This window comes from Lagopus leucura, unplaced genomic scaffold, assembly GCF_019238085.1.
Source record: "Lagopus leucura isolate 7727_CA_CO unplaced genomic scaffold, USGS_WTPT01 Super-Scaffold_100016, whole genome shotgun sequence".
Classification (NCBI taxonomy): domain Eukaryota; kingdom Metazoa; phylum Chordata; class Aves; order Galliformes; family Phasianidae; genus Lagopus; species Lagopus leucura.
The window spans coordinates 4,601,065-4,626,856 of NW_024962270.1; the positions used below are offsets into that span (position 1 = coordinate 4,601,065).

A 25,792-nucleotide genomic window follows, 5' to 3' on the forward strand; every position below is an offset into this window, starting at 1 on the left:
CAACAGTTTATTTAATTCCACACATCTGTACAATGAAGTTTGTTCTACACAGCAGAGCAGCAGAAACTGTATTTATAGAACAGCTGAAACTCAAAAAAATGTAGGCAAGCTTTTGGGCACAGTCTTATCATCTCCCATAACTAAACAACAACTTCAAGCTAAATACAGGTTAAGAACAATTTATCTTAGTTTAAACTGATGTAATCAGATATTTTACTACATATGTAACAGCTGCAGTAGCAGAGAATAACTTCATTTTGGTGCCGTAGAAAATGTATTTTTGATTGCACATCCTACTCATCTGCTCTAAAGCACATCACTACTGTTGGCTTTAAGCTAAGGGGTTGAAGTCTAGTACAGTGCTTCCAGACATCTCATTTGTGTCTCTTTCATAGGTGTATTATAGACAATTGTAGACAATTCCTATGAGAGAATAAATGTTTAAGAAGAGTCTGTGTCAGTGTCATAAACAAAAGTTATCCAAAAAGCCTGCACCTTCAGATTTAAACTTCTGAAAAAATAATTACTTAGACCTAAATATGAAGACACATTTCAGATAAGCAATGCATTTATTATTAGAACTTCTGCTTTAAGCCTGAAATTAAGCACCATCAAAATACCTTTATATCACTGAAATAATAAAAAATGGAAATATACCACGAGTCTCATTGCAGTTATGATTTATTTTCATGCTGGATTGTGAATGCAAGGACAGAAGAAAGAGATTACATCTTAGAAAAATACCTGTTATTTGCAAGTAGTGTTACATGCATCTTCTGAAAGTCCAACTTTCACCACCACACAAAGGAGAAGAGCTGCTTTTTGTTCACTGCAGAAACTAGCTTCGTGCTCATTTTCTTCTTCGACTTGATACTTATCCATCCATTCTAAGGAGGAGCTAGCTGCTTTTCAATCCAAATGCAGCTCAGTTCTAAAGTCACACCTGAAAGAAACTTGAAGAAAAGGCAAAGAAAGTGCTAAATGATCACACAGGCAGCACATCTCCAATATTGCATGCTACTGGTAAACCCATGTTCTTCTTTAAATAAATCCATTTGTACATTCTAACAAGCAATTACCTTGCTGGAAGACTTCCTAGCAGGAAGCCTTGGAGTCTGTCTTAAAGGCCTTTGAACACTGTATCAGCCCTTAGTGCTGCAGCACTTTGGTGAAAATGCTGCACCCTATAGAGTTACCCAACAGGTATCTGGGATTCAGTTATTCTCAGCACGGCCAGAGAAGAGCACCATGTATTCTTATGTGCTCACAGGAAGGAATGAGAACAGATGATACTCAGGGAACATTACTTCCGCAATCCTGCTGCAGTTTTGCAACACACCAATGCTAAAATTATGCAAATGTTCAGATACTGCTTATTTTTGTCTTGCTCTATTATTCTTAAAACTGGCTTATAATAGCTCTGTGAAATTTGAGTTTCATTGCTTCCTGAGTTTGCCCTTCCAAACCACTACTGCTTAAGAATTTATGATCCAAGCCAGGGATGCCTTCTCTCTAATATGGCATGGATTTTTTTATTATTTTTTTTTTCCGTTTGTTTTCATTGGTTTTAATTTGTAGGCTGAGCATGTTCTTTTCTTGAAAGAGGTTCAGCAGACAGACAAGAAATCTGTGCTTCCAAAGTCATAATTGCATCAAAGAATAAGATACTACTGCTTGATGTCAAGAGAAGTTCTCTTTTTGAATATTAAACAATACAGAAAATGCATGAAATATTATTTCCTTAGTTTCTCATTTGACTGCTAGTGGACTGTCATTAGATGACAACTATAGTGAGAGGCTCATCCCTTTACCTCAACAACAACATATTAATCATGCTCTCTCAATCAGAAATAGCTCATTTTCTCACGTTCTAACAATACAAAACCCATAAACATTCCAAACTCCAGCTTGTAATGATTTTCAATAAATAAGTGTACCGGAGGCATAGTAGAAGGTGGGAGGTTTGTACAAAAAGAAGCAACCGAGAGGCATAAAATATATCTGATAGTAGAAAGCTAGGCTGCTGTACACATTGAATTGTGAATATTTCTACTGCCTATCAAAAGCCTGCTGCTCACTTCTGTGAAGCAACTGCAAGGTAATCAACTTTTCCTTCTTCACAGTCTGGGGGTTTACAAATAAATGAGTTATGAGAAGCAGGGAATGAAGGAAGCAGAGATGGAGGAATATTTAAAAAAGAAAAAAATTAAATCTGCGTTTCAGAAACTCAAAGAAGACAGTGCAAAGGAGAAAACTGCTTTTGTGGATCTAGTTTATTAATAAACATTGTAATTAACAAGACAACATGCTGTACATAGACCTGAAATAGAATTACTGTAAATTTACTGGACTTCAAAAGCTGCTGGACAATGATATATGATGTCCAACTGCACAATTTGTAAAGCATGGTTAGGGCTGCTTCAATACACAGACATATACTGCTCACTCTCAGATCCTGTAGTATGCCATAGAGCAGGGATATTTCCCAGAAATACAAACCCAGATATTTACAAGAATCTGTCAGTCTCTTTTCTTCACTAGGGATAACATGTTATACACAATTTCCTACATATACCAAATAAAATCTTTGCCTTCAACTTTGCTCTGTGTCTGCACAAACCGATCCCTCCCTTTTTACTTACCTAATTAAATAATGGTAGTAAACTGCAGTGTAATCATATAATAAATGATTATTTAATAAGGAGCAGCTTCAAAGCTGCAAAAGCAAAACTTGAGCTAGAATTGTTAAGAACAAAATCAAGTGTAAATGATCAAGCTTTCTCAAACTTCATAAGCTTGAATCAAACGACCTTGCACTAATCAACCATTAATGACTTAATTATTTAAGTCAACTATCTCACTCAACCATGCTAGAAGCGGGCATAACAATGATAATTTGAGGCTGAAGTGGTTCCTCACTGGATTAGAGCTCGCCCAGAACACAGCAGAGCAATGTATCACTTCTCCCAGGGGGAAAAAAAAACACCACAAAAACTGAAAACCCGCATATGTGCACACACGGGGTACACAAATACCTGATACCACCTGATGCAAAGTGGCTAAAGCCTTCATCCCTGTGCCAGACAAAAAAAAAAAAAAAAAAAAGACTTGGTTGTATTCAGAACCACCTAACTAACTTTTCCTCAAACCAAGCCATCACACTAACATTCTTAAGCCCTCAGGTCCTATTAGCATGGGCTCACTGCCATGATAATTAGCTAAATGACCTGCATCTGACTGCCTCATAGCCCTGAGAGAGCAGGTGCTCTGTAGCCTCTGTTTGGTCAAGCAGACAGGGCCTAAATATTCTTCCTTTAGAATTAAGTTATACAGCACAGTTTAGCAAAACAAAGAACTGGCTTTTTATTATTATTATTTTTTAATTATTTTTACAATGAACAGTTTGACTTCAATTCATCTCCTTTTTTTACACTTGGCTATTTGACATCATCAAAAAACTGTCTTTCTTTCTGCTGCTACCACTTATTTTCTCAATGCAGTAGTTGGAAGTGCAACAAGCATGTACTGAGCTTGGGAAAAAAAAATCTAGGCTAGACTGTGTGACACATTACTTTGAAGGCAAAGGTTTTCATTTATTGTTACACTGTATGAAACAAATCTAATCATGTAACTACCATTTTACTGCATATTGTATATAGGATCGTTTTCTTCACAAATTCACACAAGTAAGATAAAATAAGTTAAGTGACTAAAAAAATTACACAAAAATATACAGCCTGTGCACTAGATAAATTACTTATATATATGGCAAGATGTGTAATGAGTCTATAGTAACGTTATTCCTCTGGATACTGACATGACACTTGAACAGACCACAGAAAAAAAATGTTGCCTCCAATGCATAATTTTACATATTAGATATATAATATGCAAAAATGAAAGCAACATTTAACTCCTGATACAGTATGTATTTACAATTAAGTGTTATGTATCTTGATGACTGAATTTTACAATACCATAACACAATTCCCTGGATATGACATTTAACACTTCCTATTACCAGATTCATCTTTACAATTCATCTTGCTTAAGCAGTTGTTCTTCGGGTTTTTGTTGGTTTTTTGCTCATTTGTTTAGGTGTTTTTTTTTTCTTTTGTTTGTTTTCTTTTTAGAAATAATTTGCTAAACTTTTTTGTTCTGTTTTGTTCTTCTGCCTCTGAAAAAAAATATAATTCTAGTGTCTTTATCTTTTCCTGTGAAAATAGCAAAACTGTAGGAATGGATTGCTTTGCCAATAAATTTCAATTACAATATTCTGTCAGAAAGGACTGTTGAGAGGAAAAAAATGAGTTTTCAAGTGCAGCTGCCAATTCTATATACACACAATATAGCAGACTTGTATAATAAAAACTGAAGTCCACTGCTTACAATAGCAAGTATTATATGCCAGCCTTATTCTAAATTTGCACAATTAATGTGTTTGGTAAGGCTGTGTAAACTACAGATAAGCTTTTTTGTATATCCTGAAAAGGACTGCTGAATTTTTCTAACTATGATGTCTCCAAAGCAAACAACGAATGGCTCTGTATATATTAGGTGTAAATTAATTTGTCAAATTTTTAGTTGTCCTGGAACTGAAAATGAGCTGTATCAACCGTTGTGTGTCAGTAGCCAAAGGACTGTTTTGTTTTTTTTCTCCCAGGATTTACATGCAACCAGAAAGCAGTGTGCCATGTCTTTTCTAAACATTATAAAAAATTACATTAACAAAAAAACAAACAAAAAAACCCAGAAGTACATCGTCAGATAATCTGATGTTTATTAATTAAACCCTACCAGTAGATTAAAAGTGATGCTTTTTTTTTTCTTTTTTTTTGTTTAATTTTGCACATAAAATGTAAATGTGATTTGAATAGATTTACAGTGGGGACAACAATATATAAAGCTACTTATACCTGCTGGGCACAAAATAGAAGCTCTTTTAGCATTCATTGGAAACCCTCAACAACTTGAACTTCTGTAAATTCTACAAGCAGCTTTTTTACAGCATTTTTACACTCCTTTTTTAAATTTCATTTCATTTTTATGTTACACGTAAGTTACAGTATGAAGCTTACATAGAATTCTGTCCATGGGAAATATTCATAAACTTTCAAATTTCCCTCCACACAACTTCAATTGTCTCATCTAATGTAGTAATAAACTAAACAAAATTATGCAGTTTGTTAAGGAAAAAGATCTTGGTATGTACACACTGTAAATGATGATGGCTAAACAGCAACAGAATGCTAAAAGGAAAATGTGGTGTTTTTTATTTTTTTCATTGAAGAAAGGAATCTCCATTTTAACCACTACAGAATTTACTAGTTTTATTTCCGCTACTATTATACCATCCAGTTCACAAAACACTAAAAAAAAAAATCCTCATCTTTACAGAGAATCATACTGAGACTTTGTCAAATAATATGATTGGAGTGTGTTTGTAATTATAGTTATCCAGCACTCATTACCTGGATTCCTCTTTCTTTGCCGAGAAATGTCTGTGATTCTCTAATAATAAACTAAGCTACAATGACAACTACTCCTTTATCTTCTAAGTTTGGGGTGAAGTAACTAATATTATCACTAACCTTTTACTGAACACTTGCAATAGGTGATTGATTATAGCTGTAAAACAAACATATACATCACTATAATATTTTAAACACCAGTAGCTTAAAGCCACAATAAGACATCAGCCAAAAAACTACCCCAGTTTCCTACTGATTTCAGCAGTGCCCATGTAATTTTCAACTAACAGGAACAGTAGCCAAAGCAAGCTCTGCAAGATAAAAAATAAAAAAATAAAAAAAAATTAGACTTATAGCCTGAAAAGCATATGCATTATACTGTTGCTTTTATTATTGCAGAAAGGAAAATCTTAAATAAAAATTAACAAAAAATCTTGTAATATTTTTAGATCTATATTGCATCCTGTCCTGTTGTCTATTTCACACAGAAAAGCCTAGTAAGAGCTTTCTATTTCATCTACTGCATTCTTTCAAAGAATAAATACCTGTAGATTCAACCACTGAAAATTAAAATCAAAAGCAGCTGTCATGTCTTTGAGTACATTCTTCTCAATTACATGAAAAGTAAGTTTTGGTAGGAATGTACACCATCCTTCCAAAGTATGTCTTTTTATATTGTGTAAGGTAACCAAAAAAGAAATTGACCACTTGATCTCTATTGGTAAGCAAATGGAAGGTGAAATCTATGAATACCTTATAAATTATAACAATGAAGACAGAAAAAAATTGGAAAGTTATGTTACTGCAATGTTTCCTAAGCTGTATTAAGGAATTGCTTTCAACAGGGAGGAAGACCTGCTAGCAGATATTTGTACCATATAGACCCATATTAGAAAATAAGCAGGTTTTTAAGGTTTTCTTTTGATTGGCTCTGGATTTTGAGTTTTCTTCCCCATTTTATATATTTTACTAAGAATTGGGGTGAATTTTCTTTAACTAAGTCCTAAGGATTTAGCTTTTCAAGTTAAATTTAGGATTCTATATACATAAATATTCACAAGCCTAACAAATTTGTATATGCACTAAGAACAGTGTTAGGCTGTGACTATATACAGTAACACCTTAAAGCCTGAAATAGCCGATTTGTCAGATATGCATTTATAGCTGGTGCTCATGGATAAACGTAGTGCTACTCCCAGACACTGCTGCCTGGTGGGACATGGCAAAATTTGCCAGAGGGATGACTTTGACAGGATCTTCGCTGGTGCACTGTCTTTCACAGGTGTTGTAGAACTGAGGCCTAGGCCCACCTTGGCCTTTGTCAGTGTCATCCTTTGGAAGGGGCCTCCCAAGAGTGTGTCGTCCATCAGACCTGGCTCCTCGGCCCCAGCTTTGCTGGAAGCCAAATGATGGCAAAGGTGTGTTGGATTGTTGATACTGTGTCAAAGAAGGTGGCATCCAGCAGTTGTCAGAATGGCCCAGGATGAGACACTCCTGCGTGCAGGTTTCAGAGGCCTCAGCCAGGGCTTTCTGGAGATTTACTTCAATAGCTGGGAAGACAGAAAAAGATAAAAAAAAATTACCAAAAGATTTAAACAATGATCTACGTAGGGAATGAAGGTTAAGAAAGCAATCCCAGTTCTAAAACAAAGGATGTACTTTAGAAAGAAAATACCTGCAGTAATACGACTTAAATGAACATACAGATGCTTTCAATTTGGAGGCCCACAGTGGTGACATTGGCAAGCATCAGAAAAAACATTAACATTTTAAGAACAGATGATTACACCACTACAGCCCAAGTAACTAAAGCCCTTACATAGTCTACGTATAATGATGTTTTTACTTTCTAAAATTGTCCCCTTAGTAATAAAGCTAAAAGCTTTACAATAATCTAGGAATACAATACTTTTTTGCATTCATGAAAAAATAAGATTAAAATTAGATTTTAAAAATATGCTGTTAATGCTGGATTTTTTTTTTTTCTCTGTTTAAGGAAAAAAACAAATTTAATTTGGATATAGTCAAAGGTGGTACATTGGTTTCAAAGATGCACTCAAGAACTTTAAGAATGAAAGACAGCATTACAGTTATTTTAAAGAGGATTGATTTCTTGATGCATTCAATACTGGAAACCTTGAAAAAATCAAAGGGTAATAGCAAGAAAAGCTGTAACCTCTGTAGTTTACAAGTAATCGAACCAGAGCTCTTGAGTAGATGCAAGGTTTGTGCTCTTGAAAAGGATTACAGAAATGATAATGTGTTCAAAGGCCAACTACTAACTGAGAAACACATAATTTTCAGTACATAAAAAATCTTGATCAATTTCATTTAAATGACTGTGGTTTTACTAGGTAGTGTAGATTCAAATTAATGTAATTAAAACTCCAAAAATCATCCCTTGAAATGTTTTTCATATTATATATAATAATAATTTTATATTATCTTACTATGAACAGAGTTAAAATATGTCAGAAGAGAGGAAAAGTCTCCATTCAGATATTTCACTGTGTCTTTTCACAAAACTTCAACGCTATTTTTCTTTATGATAAAAGCTATGTATGTATTTTTAATATCTAGCTTCAAGAAGATAATCTTTAGAAATGGGTTCTGGCTCGCAACTAGCACAGAAATTATGCTGTTACAAATTACTTATTGCAATATGAGTTCTAAGTAGGAGCCTCTCATCTTTTGAGCTTTGTTTGTAAACAGATGCTTTATTTCTGCTTTAATTTAATGTTCTGTTTTTACTTTGAATGTTGAAATCTGTATAAACTACGAAGCATAAGTACATATTTCCATATTACATCTAAATACAAATGGATTTAGTTTTTCCTTCAGACATTAAAATACATAATGCTGCTGTCCAACATACAGGATGCATCTTTTTTTGAAGTCTACCACTTATAAGTAGTCAATTGCTTTCTTGCTGTTTCATTAATGTTATATTCTTGATAATTTCTCCTGAAGGACACTGTATATTGCATCTGCCTGTTAGGGAAATTAGTGTTTATAAATGTTGTTTTGCCCTAGTATTAGCATTTCAACATGTCTACTTTCATTTTGTCTCCATATGTCTGAATGTAATCCTGACAAAGCGTTGGCACCTTCCTGTTGAAATACTAATCCAGTTTTGATGGGTAGTGGGATATATAAATATGAAAATAATTCAGTAGAGAAAACAGTTCACTCAAAAAAAGTTACTACTGCTAGATTAGTCTAATCTCTTTGTGTCCTACTATGTGCTATTAGAAAAATAAATCTGAGTATATACAAGCTCTTAAAGCTCTTTAATTATCCAGGTTTCCTTCTCTTCTGATCAAGACAATTCACTGAAATCAGGTACATCCTTGACTAAGAGTTGAGTAACCCCTGACTTACGCAAAAACTGATATTTTTGCATTTATTAACAAAACATCTTTGATACTCAATCCCTCAGTGTTCCTTTTATTTCAAGATATCACCTAAAATTCTTTTAATTAATTAAGCTGGAAAAATACAGTTATTTGTTTGGAAATAATAATTCTTATGTATTACTAGCTCCACATAGCAAGTAGTTACAATACTCATAGTATTATCTAATGCTCGAATAAAAAAATAAAATTAAACAATTAAAATCAGCATTTGGCAATAAAAACATAACATTTAAGCTTTAGACAAGGCAACTAAAGAAATAAAAGATCACTTAAAAAACATTCTTAACACCATCTGGACAGATCAGTATGACGGTAACTTTGTGTCATGAGTTGTCAGACTGCATGCAGACTTGAAACATGCTAGTGTGCAAAGAACAACAATGTTCTCAGGATGCCAGTCTCATTTATTATCTTAATAAAGGATTTGCACATGAGTTTTAGCAAAAATATTACGCAAAGACGCTATCAAATCATTAGTACAACTCTGGGCACAATCCTATGATATGAGTACAAATTATTTTGGCTTTGAGGTTTGAGTTTAATTATATAACAATCCTGCACTTACAGACTGTTGAGAAGATGCATTTTTTTGTAGCAATCATAATCTGTCAGTGTAGGTATTTGTAAAATGTAATCTTGATTGTCAAAATAATTCTATTTTTCATCACTGCTTATAATTAGTATATGCAAAATATACAGTTCTCATTAATTTTGAAGAGTTACTTCCATTTTCTACTGAGCAGCTCTGCAGTGCTGCAAGAGAACAGCAAATAAAAAAGTATTTAGGACATACAAGTACTTTTCTGTCTGACTCATTTTTTTTTCCAACAGTAACAGTCAAGTTTTGTTTATAATGCACTGCACTTAAAAAAAAAATTATCAACCTCTACTGTAACTTCAAAAGAAGAACATGTTTTATAAAATGAATAGAAGAGTTTTGTTTTGTTTTTAATTTAAAACATCGGCATATAGTCCATAGCATCACTGCAGCCCTGAGGCACCTTTTAGGAGATTGGGTATGCTGTAGGAAACCAAATTAACTAAGGGTGTGACCATGAATATATTGTGAGACAGGCAAGGTCCTCACTATTTACATTTAAAGGAATCTTAGAAAATCTCAGCAACTGATCTGTTGCAGTAAGAACTACTAGCAAGGACAATCGGGATGCAAAACAACTTCTATTTGGCGTGAATTAGAAATAAATAAACAAAACCATTATTTTTTAGCAAAATGAAGTAAAAATGACCATTGGAGCATAATTCTGTTTTTCAATGAACCAGCACAAAACAGGATTTTTTTCTTCATGAATATTCACCAGACATTATCTTTTTTTGCTTGTTCTTCTAGGTCATGAAATGTAGCTTCTTTCAGTCCTTCTAATTCATTCTCCATTCTCCTAAGATACCATTCTTCTTCTTCATTAGCACTTGAAATCTTTCTCACTTGCTTCCCTGCCCTGGCAGTCTATTGCCATTTAACTATACCTTAGTTATAAAAATGTTACTTTCAACAATTCCTGCTTTTTATCAGCAGTAGAGTGTACTGCTAACGGTGCCAACTTACAATACAATGCTGCTGATTTCCAAAATTCTGTTACCAACTTAGAAAGAAAGGAGTCAATGTAACTAGCACTGAGCCTGGCTCCCCCTCCTCCATTTGCTGCTCACTTAAAAGGAGGGAGTCAGGCTGGCTCCACAGAGCATCCCAGAGGACAATATGAAGAGGAATGCAAGCGCTGCTGGGCGAGAGTCAGGTTCAGTGCTCAACAGGCTATTTATCCAATGCTGTGTAAATTGACCACTGAATTTGCTGGATGCTACTCTTAAAGCTTCGTTTTGCTTTGCGTCTTTTTATGCAGGCAACTGTTTGTAATAGTTACTTTATGCAAGTCACTGCTAAATGTAGGTGAAAAGAAAAACTTTTGAGCCTTTCTCTCATTCAAAATTGGCAATATTGGTAATTATTCTTTCAGTCCCATAAGTATTCTGGTAAGAAAAAATCTATGGAGTCTGCCTCTAACAATCAAGTTAAAGAAGGTTTCTGCCATTTCTGAGTATTTTCAGAATAGAGAATTTCTGTACAGAAATTGTCTAGTAACATCTTCTCATGTAAGAGAACCATCAACTACGACATACAAGTAATATGAAAGAATTTTTAATTCATGCAACAGATCACACTCATACACATGTGAATTTACCAGCGTTGTTTGAACTCCAGATTGTTTTAGGAATGAAGCTGTTATTTAAACTGTCTGCCTCAGAACTAAGAACGTTTTTTAAAGAAAATGTATGTCAGTTCTTATGAAATGTTTAGATCAGAACTGTCAAATATAACTAAAAGCACAATAGTTAAAAGGCTTTCTTCATTGTTCTGCAGTCTTTATCATTTATAGGTCAAAACACTTTTCAGTAAGAACAATTATTTTCACTTAAAACATTGAGTTTCAACTTTGTCAGGTAGCTACCCTTCAGGAAAAGCAGTTATAAAAAATACTACTTAATAGTTTTATGCTTGTTTTTGGTTGTACCTTTCTATGATTACAAAGTCCATGTATGGTATAGATGAAAATACAAATGCTGAGTGTTCTTCTTGCATATGAAATAAAGCTAAAGAATTCTATAATGCTTTTTGCACTATCAGTCTACAAAATACATAGAATAATGCTGCACGCTTTGAAGCTTCCAGCTCAATATTGGAAGTTTAAGACTAGTCCTCATCGAGAATTCTCAAAGGAAGACAAGCTGTTAATACGACTGTGTTACCAGCATTCTCATAATGCTGTGTACATTGCTGTATATAAGACACACTTTCTTTTCTACCCCTATACCCATATGTCCATACCAAACAGGAGGTGTAGTACTAAGATAAGATCACAAAATTCATTACTTGCATTATGGAATCATGCAGGCTTAGGTTGGAAGGGACTTTTGAAGATACCTGGTCAAAATTACTGCTCAAAACAGGCTATCTTGAGCAAGGTATATGGTGTTTTTCCAGAAGTTTAGGCCAAAGTTTAACAATTGCCTTATTGCCTTACATCTCCCCTGAAAGATTTCTTAACACATTTCAAAAGGAAGCTGCACATTCTTAAAGCTGACCAATGAACAGTGTGATTTTCTGGAGAATCCTTAAAATGTCCCCATCTTTATCCACATTAAATGTAATAATAATCAAAAGGAATTGGTAAATTTTCACTAGCAAAGTATTCATATTCCAGGTTTAGGAGCTTATAAATTATATTTAAAAATTTCAAAAACAATTTCAAAAAAAAAATTAAAAATGGAATATAGATAGAGTGCTTGAATTTAATGCTGAAGTCTTAATGAAAAGCCAGTATTGAATATGATACATTTTGGATGCAAACCATCCAGTGTTGCATTTAAAGCACTCTTGTTTCATAATAAAGCAAGCAACAATTAGCAAGCAATTAAGCAAATTGCCCATAATTATGCCATTGCTGAGCTATTTTTCATATTTTCACAACACAGCACATATATGAATACATGGCTTGCAGTGCCAATGCTATTCTGTCAGCATCCAGAAGTACCTCTCATTTACTGAAGCGTTTCATATTAAACAGCTCCCATTGCACTTTCAGTGCTCTCTGCTCAGCAGGAACTCACCAGAGTGATGAAGATGACAATCTTATACTGCTCTTCTCAGCCAATGGCTCCTAAGGAATGGGTTGTGTTCCCTGCTGCACTCTCCCCCTTCCCTTCTCCCCCTCCTTCTTTTGCCCATGTGTATGTACTAAAAGTGGTACTCAATCTAAGCAAGAATTCAAGCATAATATAGGGAAATAATAGCCCAGAATCACCCTGGTGACCAAAAGCTGCCACTTGGGCAACATCATTTAGCAGTCTCTGCTATGTTAAGAGAACTAAAATGACATTAACAATAAGAAAGGAAGGGCAGAATAGTTTGTTAGTATAAACTGGGCTGTTTTAGTAAGTTCAGGAGGAAGAAGCTTGAATGTAGAAACCTTAAATAACTGCTGCTATAATACATCTTTTTTAGCTTTTATAATAGAATCCCTTTAGGAGAAGCTTCCTATGAATATTTTATTTCCCATATATATCTTGGTAACTCAAAAACCTAAATAAATTACTGAAGTTTTAGCCTTTCAACCTTTTTATCCAAAGAACAAGTAGGACACACTACTGCCTTCACTCTTCAGCCTTCCATACAGGGCTTTCCTCTCTCATATCCCATGTTAAATTACACTCCGTGGAAGGCTGATTCTCCAGACATTCTGAATATGCAATCAAGAGGCATGCTGGAAATAACATATCTCTGTGTGGCCATCTTGTGCTCAATAGAATTGCTAGAATATTCTTCCATTCCAGTCATCACAGTTACACATCCTAACATCCATGTTTTTAATTTGAATTTAATCCTAAAAGCTGTCCTGAGTGAAGCTTTTTATTATAAAATCCCACTGGTGTGAAATGTGGATATTTTGCATCTGGCTTCAACTAGTCTAACAAACATTATTAAAGATGGATAGGGAAAGCTGGTGAAGAAGAAGACAGAGAAGGGAGGATGAATCAGGGCAAAAAGAGAGAACATATGGTAATTCCTGTATAATTAACTACACTTGTGAAGTGAAGTGAATCTTTCCTTCACAAATAATAGCCTTAGAAGAAAAAAAAACAAAAACGGAGCACATTACTCTTTCATTAAGCTTCTCATTGTTATTCTGACTGGAATTCCAATCTTGTATTAATCAAAACCAAGAAACTGTTTAAAAGCAACAATCTTATAAGAAGTTTGGTTTTCAGTAATTGCTGTTTTCCACAGAAAGATATTTCACTGAAAAAAATAAGCTTCTGAAAAAAAACTGAGCTCCTCAAACACCTGCAACCTCTTTTGCTCAATGCTAATGAACATGCATGTGAGAATATTGCAGAGTGCATGGTATTGACCTCTCTTCTTTCAGCAGCCCAACTGTATTATTGATCTTTAATGTATGGGCCTTGTTTACAGCAAAACAAATATTCTAATTTGCAAAGGCATATGTTTCTTATATTGAGTTATCAATGAGAATTTTAACCATAACTTGTAAAGTATAATGAACATCTAAAATGAATAGCCTAAAATCTAGTCTATTGATTAAAACAGTGAGTAATACAATGTCCTTTATTTAATATTTAATTAACTGCTTTACATTTGTGCTGAAGCTTTTTAATTATTAATACAGAGTTCATTATTTAACACAGAATATAAATTTAAATTCGAATCAATTAGATAAGGTGAAACTACACAGTGAAGAATGTTTTTTCCTGCAGCAATAACCTTCGACCTGGAGACAAAGAGTGAAATCTGTACCTCTTCCCCCACACATACATCTTCAGTGGTATATATCAAGCTTTTCTACTGATGTAGAATTTCTGCAGTAAACCCAATATCCCGCAAAAATATGCTGGATGAAAAAGAGTTTCAGCAGTGATTTTACAGCTGGCCCCTGGAAAACACTTCCAGTACCAGTTTTCTGAAAGACATTTGTAACACAGCAAATTTTTCTTCCTCTTGATGTGTCAAACTTCATTTTAAGCCTCTACAGATAAAATTATTGTTTGCGGGAAGGAAAAGAAGAGTCTATTTAAAGTTGTAGATACCCAGCAATTATCATCTTGGAATAACTGTCTCCTAAGTATTGTTTTTATCTTAATGTGGTGGGCTGACCTCAGCCAACAACTAAGTGACACACAGTGGCTCACTCACTCCAGCAATCCCAGCAGGATTGAGTGCAGTGAAAACCTTATATCATTCTCTGCTTCTCTCATCAAAGCCATTTTTTACAGTGATCACAAAATGGAAGGCATAGTAATGCTAGTATATCCTCAAGTGTTTGTAGAGAGTCTGAAGCAATAGATACAATACTTATTTCACTAAGTACTCTCTAATATGATGATGTTTCTAAGGCCTTACTGCCCTAAAATATGTGAATTCATATATAAAAACTAGTTTAATGCTTTCTTAAATATCCTTAAACATTACTTGAAATATGTGATGCAGAAGTTCTACGAGGATTAGTATAACTCTTATCAACTTCAAGAGATTAGATTGCAAATGTGTTGTAAAAATTATTTTCCTTAGTTATAGTGGAAGTCACCCCTTAATGTTATACAAGTTGTCTCTTGTTTCCTGCTGCTTTTTTGACAATTAACCCCCTTTGGATATTTCCACTAAGAAGTTACATCTAACATTTAACTATCTATGCCAAATAATATTAGAAAAAAGTTCTAAAATAAAACAATTAAAAAGATAAAATCTGGAATAAAAATACCTGCATATTTATTTTCTCTTTATTAGAACCACAGACATGTTTGTTACCTTAGAAAAAGTAAGAACACGTTAAAACAGAAGAGGGGCCGATTGACAGAAAATTCATTTAACCAATACTGGGTAATAGTAGACACTCTGAAGTAGCATTTATATCTCCTTTTTTGTGATCAAATACTTATCCAAATGCCTCATTAGGAATGCACATGAAGAGCCCTTACCAATTAAACAGATGTGTTTTGCTTAAGTTCATTTATTTATTTAATCAAGAGTCAGTTCAACATGATATGTTCTCTCATTTAATTCAATAAGAAGAAGCTTTTGCATGTGGGTTTGCTGTGGGATTTGGTAGTGTATCAACATTATTTTGAGAGGCACTGAATGGAAAAAGAGAGTGTATTATACAAAGGAAATATGTGCATTGCTATATTTTCTCTTCAAAAAACAGAGGGAAAAAAAACCCTATATTAATGCCATAAGAAGAGCTTGAGGTTTTGTTTGTACAGCACTCCTCAAAACGCAGTTTTTTAAGCTCGTAATTTGAAAATGAAATTTATTTAGCAGTCATTTCTGCTGATAATTCATAACATCTGTTTTTTCTCTTCTTCCAACCTTTCCAAAGAGATTTCTCCCTTTTTCATTCATACTTCCATTCTTGCATTCATTCACAAACACACACATATATATATATGTTTAAGATTCAGAAAAGAAGACAATTATTGTTTACGATACCTGGACTTTAAGTATACAGGGAAGATTACACCATGCTCAGTTTTTTAAGGCCAGGGGGGTGGGGGAGAAAGAGAAGTATGAGAGAGACAAGCAAGGGTACAGAGAAATAGGTCAGTGTTTTTGTGTTGTTCTAAGTTTTTTTGTTTTTACAAATCACTAAATACTTAAAGCATGAAGATTCATAGAGAGAACTAAGAATCACTAAATCTACATAAACTCATTTACTATGGAAACAGCAGAAAATACATTCTTTAAGCTTAGGCTGTGAACACTGCAATCAAAAAAATCAATTACCTTTTGTGGTTCTCTGGCTAGAGAACAAAGATCTATCCTCGGAGACAGGAAAATAGATGAACTTCAAAGAGATAAGGGAATAGAATTTCTAGGTAGAATAGGGTCAGTAGCGTTTATTCTTGATAAATGACCTCCATCAAAATATTAGTGTATACTCATACTACTCTAATAATGAATTCTAACACTCATGAATTAAGGAGATCAGGCCAGCAAGTCATCCTCAGCAGAGTGTAGGATGATGAAGAGGACAAGAAGTTCCTCTTCAGGTATATTTGAGATACCTCACATGCAGCATCAAGGGATCGGTGTGGGATAAAATAACTACATTTCTGCTTCAGTTTTCAGTATTTACACTCTTAATTCACTTTAATAAGTTTCTTAATGCATTTACCAAACTGGGGCTCTGTTTTCAGAAAGTTCAAAGATCTATTATTTTCAATAGTATTGAATTTACAGTAAAAGTAATCAAGATAGAATTCTAAGCAGTTATATAAAGTAACTGAACAATGGTTTGCAATTGTTCATAGTTCAGACGTATTAACGAAATCTTTATTTTCAAAAGGAATTCATAAAAAACCAGATGCTAAGTAAATCAGTAAGTGGATTTTTCCTGTGCCATCCTAAGAGATAGGTAATAAAACTGTGTTCTAAAAAATTTTGCTTTCGTCAGGCATAAACAAACAGAAATTTGAAGTCAAAGACCAGTAGAGCAGCAAACAAAAACCCTTACAAAATTCTTCAAATATTCTCTGCTTTTATGCTGTGAGCCCAATTGCATTTCAAGAAAACAAAACATTTCCTTTATTAGAATGCAAAACAAACCATAACAAGGTTTTGTTTTTATTTTGAATATTACTCAGACTGTGAATATTTCTAGATATTTTCACGATGTTCAAATGTAAATACCTATGTAACAGTGCTTATTTGAGTGCTGTTAGATACTGCATTTGATTGATCAACAGTAGTAAAACTATCTACTTGAGTTCAGTATGCAAGTAAAGCTGGCTGAAGCTTTTCTGGCAAAGCAGTTTTCCATCAAAGTTGTTTTTTCAAGTTCACCTGTTCTGTGACAACATTGATTCAAATGAAATTTTGGGGTACAAAGTATAGGAACTAATAGTTTCCATTTTTCCTCCTTATTTCCATGTGGATTTTTCCAATATGAGAATATCTGCTAGTCCAACATTATGCAGTAAGGACATTATTGAAAGGAAATGTTATAATTTCACCAAAGCTTTTCCTCAGATTTTTCATTTCACAATGTCATGTTCAGCTTATGATTCTGAAAAACAGTAGTACTTCCAGTTAACTGCACCTGCAACACGGCCTTAGCACAATCCACATTCATTTCCATTTTCTAAATTTCCTATGACTCCCTTACCATTACTACAGAAGGACAAGCTTTATGCTCCACCAAATTCTGTTTTGGAGGATTTTCAAGATTTTATGAATAATTATTTTAGAAATATTTTAAAAATAACTACAGCAGAGTCAGTAAGTCACACCCTTTCGTTCCCCTGCACTGACCAGTAGCTTGTCAGATCTCTTGTGCTTATTAAACTCCTTACTCACAATGTACAACCTTGTGCAAAGACAGACAAGAGATGTAAAACTCTGACATTTCATCTCTCCACAGGACAAAAGGATTCCCCTCCTGCAGCTTCTGTCCTCCCCTAGACGACACTCTCCTCCATATGGCTGAAGCCCAGGTGGGTTTGTTTCTTGGAAAACCCTCTGAATTGCAGGCTCCTTGATAGCTAGACAGCATTTTCTAACCAATTTTTCACAGCAGTTTTCTGTCACTACCACTTTGTCAATCTGCCACAGATTGCCCTCTGTGGAACCATGTAGCTACTCATCCCTTCGATAGAGACTCCCAAAAAATGTGAAAGGGCCATGTTTGATTAACAACTTTCTGATTGCTGTAAAAATGAAATTTGAAAGGTAATAATTACACTTGTAATTACTTAGGTCTAAATCTCTTATGTCTTCTGTTCTCCCTCTTTCTGGGCAGCTGGAGCAATGACTCATTAATAATAATAAAGTCATTTAACCCTGCAGGCACATTACAAGGAGAAAGATGTCATTTGTCACCTACACAAATAGAACAATCACTGAGGGATACAGAAAGAACACTATTTCATATTTATTGCAAATGATAAAAGGGACATTTTGCACTCATTCTTACCATGACATCCCAATCTGCTTTTAATTATCAGCAAACATAAGGGAACAGCATACAACATATGAGGGGCTACTAATAATGCATTGTCCTGCGGTGACATTTCCATAATCACTTTAAATCTATCCTATACATATGTACTAGTTAGAGCTTTCTGCTCATGAAATCATACCCCCTAGTAAGGAACGAATTATCCTTTGCAGATTTAGTCACAAAAGCAGCTCTCTCCAAGATCTGAGGGTTTGACAACTGACATATGTATTACTGTTACTTTAAGTGATAAGGTTTGGCATTCTATTTCACTTATGGTTGAATACAGCTTGACTTATATTTAAGTACATTTGCACATTTGAATTCTTTAAGCCAGGATCTTTAGTTATAGTTTCTACTGGTATTAATTCAGCCAAGGACCTTTGCAAGTTGCTCAGTTTTGCAGTTTTTCAGTATTATTCTGAACTTCACTACAAGAACTCTGTGTGAAGCATTCTCTATTAGATGATACAAATGCCATTATTCATAGGAAACTCGTGTCAGTAACTCAGAATTCATGTATTTTAAAAACAATCACAGATGGGACTGCCTGTCTGTGAACTAAAATTCTGAGAAAGAGATGAGGCTATTCTTCCCCTAAATAATTTGTTCAGATGTGAAACCTTGAAGAAAAACACAAGAAACTTTTACTGTGATATTATTATAAAAACAATTGAAAGGAAGTTTCATGTAAATAAAAATCACTCCAATCTGAGTTTCAGCTCCTCCAGGAAGAAGTACAAATTCTTTTTTGCTTTATGATCAGCACTTATCTGACCATCAGGCATCTGGAAAAAACAGTGAACAAATTTTAACAGTACAAAGTTATAAACTGTTATTGTGAGGGGCAAAAAGGAGGTAAGCAAACCTCCTAAATCTGTTTGTATTTTCCCTAGGTACCACAATAGGCTATATAAAGACATTCTTTAAGAAAGTTAAATAAGTAGTGTTAAAAAATAAGGCACATCAGGAAGGAGTAAAATGCATGGAGTAAAATGCATATTTTCACTCAAGATAGTGACAACACAGAAAAGCTTATACATGGAGTGAAATGTTTTGTCAAATTGAAAAATGGAAATAATATGAACACTACAATTTTCACATCAATTCGAGGTAAAATGTTTTGAATTACAGTCATTTTAATCTTGTTTTATAAAGAAAATTACTTCAAATGGGTGATAATTTAAAACAGCATAATCCAAACTCATTGTACTCCAGTCAGGCATAGAAGTGAGAGTGGCTCTGAGCGATTCGGAGCAATCTCTATACAGTAGCTCAGAGCCTCATTCAGAATAAACATTTGAAAGAAATGAAGGGATACTTGACCAGAGTTTCCATCTGATGAGTACAGAACCACTTACTGACTGTGATGTTTCCTACTTCCTAACTGGGATTTTTTTGGCACTGCTAGCACCTTCAGAAATTTTGGCACGATTCTGCTGCGGTAATACTTCCCAAAGTTCTCTCTTTAGGTAATCAGTTGTGACCAGTTACTCCACTGAAGTGGAGCTGTTTGGTTTTAAGTTTCTCATATCACTTCACATAAGCCTTTTCCAACTGTTAAGAAATTTTTGGCACATTGAGGACTTCTGTGCATTATTTTATCTTTTTCTTTGTTGAAAAAAACTCTCAGAAAATACACTGCTGAGTTTTAATTCTCATTTAGCTTCCATTGAACAAATTCCCGCAGTGGCTTTCAGATTTTCTTTGACATTCTTCTCACTTCTCCAAAGCATTTTATGATTAAAATATAAAAATACTCTAATTTTAACAAGGGTGATATGTGAGTAGTTTGTATTTCTGGATCAGATAATTTTCTCAACAGCTGGACAACTGACGTGTGATGGGAATAATCTAGGTCATATCTGTGTTTAACACAATTTTTTAAAGTAAGAGATTACTCATAATTTTAAAAAAGACAGTTTTAGGGAACAATTATAGCTATGATTATTTGGAAGAATTTAGAGTGAGCAATATCATCCTTGGAAATGTGAATAAGCATCTGCTGACAGGATTTTTTTCAGCCCATTTCGATAGCTGCCAGGACATCCACAAGGATTACTTTAACTGTTGGAGGAAAGTGTTTTTTTTTTTTACTTGCTGTTGATTTTGTTTGTTTTTTTAGAAATACTTTTGAGCACACCAAGTGTAGGAGTATAAAGTCAGGTATCTAATTTGTCATTATATACATTACATACATCCAAAAAGTCATTATTAAAAAAAAAACCTGTTTTATAATTGGAACACAATGCTGATTAATCTCTAAATTATGCTTTCTTGAACTTAGTTATACAAGTATCTTTCTCTTATCACAACAAGCTGTCTAAATTGAGGATTCTAGAGATCTATTTGTGGAGCTTTGAATTTCAGAGTGTAGGTGTTAAGTTTTCACTCAGCTCTTTTTAATAACAAGATGTCCTAAGATCAGACAGTAATTTTATTTATATATATTTAATACACCATGGCTTTCTTTACTAAAGTGATTTTCACTCCTATTTGATAATATTTTATATATTTATGCTAATAAAAATGTAATATCTATTAAAAAATGGAGTTAAAAATTAGCATTCTGATTTGTCAAGGAACTTCCCACTTTCCTTAATACGTGAGATTTAATTAGCCATTTCTCTATTGAATTTGGAAGAGGATCCCATAGAAACAAGGCTTAGAAATGCTCAATTTGTATGAAGTCACTAAAAGGTAGCATTTAGCACTTTTAGAAGTTTAGTTTGTAAGTCTGGGATGTAGCAGACATGCGTTAAATAAAATAACATTAGAACAATTCTTGTTAGAAATGGCAGTCCATATACTGCCCTTAAATGTAGTTTATAGAAGCAGATACAAAAAAGCACATGCTTTATGTTTCTTTCTTTTTTTCATAAGCTTTACAGAAAGGATTTTTTAAGTCTAGGGTAAGTGCTGCTCTGGCAGATGTATGTCAAAAGCTCTCAGCATGTTTGGCACACAGATTTGTTTTTAAAAGGGTTCAAACCTGAATTTAGGAGCTAATGTTACTTAGGCTTCAGTAGAATAATATGACAATCATCTTTTCTACAGCAAGTATGGCTGGCAAGAGAACTTTATGTCTGTATTCCAAATGGTTGCTTTGAAATCTTTCTGTGTTTTTAATTAACCATAGAATACAAAAAGACCTAAATGAAAAGCTACCAGTCAATTGCTGACCAAGTGTTCACTAGACTGTTATTGAATCTCTTCAACTATTTATTCCTTAATTCATCTTTAGTCTCCTAGAGATGTCATTAATATGCTCAAAGTTAACTCATTATCATCTATTGCTTCTATTCAAGCTCATGTTAACAGAATAAATTCATGAAAAATGGTCTGACTTGAAAAGGAAGATTTGGATTCTGACAGAGAATAATTTATCATGGCTGGGTAAAAGCCTCCCACCAACTGGGCTTTATGAATGCTGGGAGATGAAACTGTTCTGCAGAACCTCTGCAGAAAAGGATATTAAAGTCTCAAGGAGAAAACAAACAAACAAAAAATACAACGCAGGCCCTACTGCCAAAAAATGTAGGTTCCTGACATGGATTCTCTTTTATTTTTGCACTCACTCACTGGTCCTTTCTCTCACCTTCTGTACTGCCTTGAGGCAGAAGTAATCATTAAGGCTCTGCTGTCCATTTGCATACCACAGAGCCTGTGACACACAGACAGGCACCATCACACAAGGACAGGAGTGACACTGACAGTGACTTTCAAAGCTGTACACAAACATTACTGATACTTGAGGGTCACAAATTGTTAATCAATAGATCCATGAAGCAAAAGTCTTCACAGTAATGCTGCATAAAGTACCAATATTTTTTAGAAAATTGTTTTGTTGTAATTATCACATATAATGGTAATTAGTATTGAGTAATCTACTGCTCTAAGTTTTATACAATATTTTCTAAACACTGTTTATGTGTAGATACACAGAACAGCTGGATATAAGAGCATTTATAACATGTCTTAGGTGCTAATAAATTGCTTGTTCCCAATGTTGTTTTGGGTGTGTCTTTTTTTTTTTTTTTTTTTTTTGCCATTTCCAGTCCATAATATAGTAGAATTGGAAAGCATTGAGATACTATCATGCATATGGAATATGACTCGTGCAAATTTATTTTAAGGCCTGGATACATTTGATTAATCACAATATTTCAGTCAATACACTAGCCAGTGCTGCTTCACCTAGCTACTGTTCTTACTTTCTGCTGTAGCAAAGGGGGAATTTTCCCTCACCTGTACTAGAAGCTGCTGTATACGGGACATGGCCATTTCCCTACAGAGTTGTTACTCCATTTATCTATCACTTTATAGACTTATACTCTAATTCTCTATGAATCGGAGCCACTTTTCTGTTTCTTGTCATAGTATGAGTAATTATGCAACTTCAGGACTTGAGGAACTTAATTTCCCTAGGGAAGGGAAAACAATAAAACCAAAAAGCTAGCAGCAAATACATCAGACTTGCTCAAGAAATACGAAACTTACCAGGCCTAGATATTTTACAGATTATCTTAAATGTGTATTATGATAACTATTTGCAAATGGGAGTAAATTTGAATATCAGTGTATATATGTAAGTTTATCTGTCCGATTCAATCAGAACACACATCCTAGTTCTCTTCCCCCTTCTTTATGCTGCATTCCAAAATCAAATGGAATTGTGATTTCAACTTCACTGCTATAACATTTTGGCATTCCTATTTAGATTGAAGATATATAAGATATATACTTATTATATTAATGCTGTCAATCTGAAAAAAATCAGTGGGGTGAATATGTACCAGTCAAGTGTCTGACTGGTACATGATGGCATGCTGAAGAACTACTACTGAAAAGGAGTTAACGTTTTTCCCTATGAAGCACCAAAAAGTTAGGAAGTGCAAATTCTGCAGTATTAATTCAACTCCCTTGTGTAAATACGTTTTGATGAAAATTTTAATTAAATTATCATAAACTATTTTTGTCAGAGGACCCTTGGGCCCAATTCATATAGTAAATAGTTATTCGATATTTCTCTTCATCTACTTTAATCAGCATGTGGCCATACACCTTTTTAATTAACACTTTCAAAGCCTTGTCATGAATGTAGATTTCATTTTTTATTTTGTTTTCACAGCACAACCAAAATTTTCATGAACACGAACGACATTCCACTTGGAGTATTTGTTTTACTGAGGCTCTTTGATGGGAGGAAGCTGAGGCATGAAGAAAATCCATGTCTCTCTTTGGCTCAGGGCTTCAGAGCTGACTTCAGATGGGGTCTCAAGGACATTGTAGGAGGGGAGAATCACCTCAACCATCCTACTGGCCACACTTCATTCTATGCAGCCCAGGACACATATGGCTTTCTGGCCTGCAAGTGCACACTGCCAGCTCATGTACGATTGTTCATCCATCAGTGCCTTCAAATCTTCCACAAGGCTGTTATCAATCCATTCATCCCACAGTCTATACTGGTGTTTGGGATTGCCTAGAATCTGGTGTAGTTTGTGTAGTCTCAAACATGTTCAGGTCCCTCTGGATGCACCCACTTTTTAGCAAAAAAAAATTAGTTCTCTCTCTACCAAAGTGCTGTGTTACACATATTTTAAAGAATCTTGCAGCATAAAAGAGTATGGTTCCCTTCTGTATCCATTTAAGAAACCACTGTGGTTTTTTTACCAGATTCAATAGTACAACCATCAAAACTTATTTTTGCCAACAACCTTCTCCTAGAACATTGTGAATTTATTGACTTACTTTAAAATAATAATTGTAAATAGAATTTATATTTTAAAACTCATTGAAAGCAAGAAAGTAATGTTTCTGACATTGCTTGAGACATTTAGTTAAGAACAGATTAAATGCACCAGTTTCAAGATCTGAATTTTGTGAAGCTTACAAATTCCACTCCATTCCAAATATCTAGAGTAATTCTAATTTTTCTTCAGCAAGTCTATTCACATAAAGTTAACCATGTGTATGACAATACTATATTCAAGTGGTGAAATCTGTATTGTAACCCTGAATTTTCTGGGGCAAGGTCTTCCGGGGTCAAAACTCTGAGTTTTGTGCATCTGAAAGCAAAGAATGGCCTCTTTTCCTATTTAAGATCTGCTTGAAATGTTACTTGAATTATTCACAGCTGTTGTTTTATTTTTCCTCCTGCTTAAAGTAGACGTATTAATGATTTATCTTCCATCATCATTAGTAACGACAATATATATATGTATATATATATAATTGACTCTAATTTAATAAATTGTAATCCTTAATAATATATAAAGCTTTTATCATTTCTCTATGTAATTTAAAATTAGATTTTGCCTCATGCAATTAAAATTACACATGTATCTTCAGTGCTCAAAACTATGGTGTTATATTTACTGATTAGTATTTTATTTTGAAACATTTTTGGTGTATATTTCTGACATGAGCTGTAAACTTTCCTTCTTAACTGCTATAGACAGGATACAATTTCTGTACAATGAAGTTAATAACTTCTGTTCTCAGTGAACAATACAGATACAAGCACAGATAATGTGAAGGAAAAATTTCAGAAAGAAAGTTAAAATTTTTGAGCGCTGAAAGTCTGTTCTCCCCTTCAAGTTGCAATGCAATCATCATCTGTGTAAATCTTATAAATTGTTATCATACAGATGGCAGAAAGTTCAGAAGTGATTCAGAAGAGCTGTGTACAGTTATATACAGGGGTCTATTCAACAGACAGCACAATATGCTCATTTTAATTAGTTAAACTCAAGTCAGCTCAGGCATAACTAACTTTACGGCAATGGCACCAGGGAGCTCAGTTACAACTGTGCAGCTTTTCTGTGGAAACACTTGAACTACATCCATGTTACTGCAACTTGCACCTGCATATGCTATGATTACTGTGCTGAAGTTACAGAGGAATTAAGAAACACATATAAACAGGTTAAAATTTGCTGATTTGTACAGATTATATCAATGTAATTATATAACAGTGTATAAATAGAGTTGAGGACAACCACAAAGGATGAGGGAGAAGAAAAGGCATCTAACTTATTCTGTAACACAAAAGCTTCTTCACATTGGCTCCTACACATATGCCAACTTGAAGATTAAAAGCTCTGAACAGCTATATTCCTGTAATCCAAAAAAAGAAGAAAAATAACAGGACCATCTTTCCTTCCATGAAACAACAACAACAAAAAAGTAAAGTGGGGAATGCAATAACTCTAGCAGGGCTCTGGTCTATCAAGTTTCAATGCTAGACTTGTCATTATAAGGTTTCTCTTTCAGAAGCAACAATTTGCTGGCCAGGTCTGTTCAGAAAACCATTTTCTAATTTGAGCCTCAAGTATCCACTAGAAACGTTTTTTGCCCAAAGATTTTCAGATACAGT

At 34.1% G+C, this 25,792-nt stretch overlaps 1 protein-coding gene across 2 annotated transcripts in view; it reads right to left on the bottom strand.

The window, feature by feature from the left end:
* Positions 1 to 699: 699 nt before the first annotated feature.
* LOC122183002 (protocadherin-9-like) overlaps positions 700 to 25,792 on the bottom strand; it is a 41,454-nt gene continuing 16,361 nt past the window's right edge. The window contains exons 2-3 of one of the 2 annotated variants that reach the window (XM_042876709.1): positions 6,782 to 7,021; positions 700 to 953 (exon numbers count right to left, since the gene is read on the bottom strand). In XM_042876709.1, coding sequence (XP_042732643.1) covers positions 910 to 953; positions 6,782 to 7,021 — 284 coding nt within the window. In that variant the 3' untranslated portion in view covers positions 700 to 909. Of the gene's footprint in view, positions 954 to 5,445; positions 5,783 to 6,781; positions 7,022 to 25,792 lie in introns of those variants that run through there. The other variant, XM_042876710.1, reaches the window with a different exon arrangement.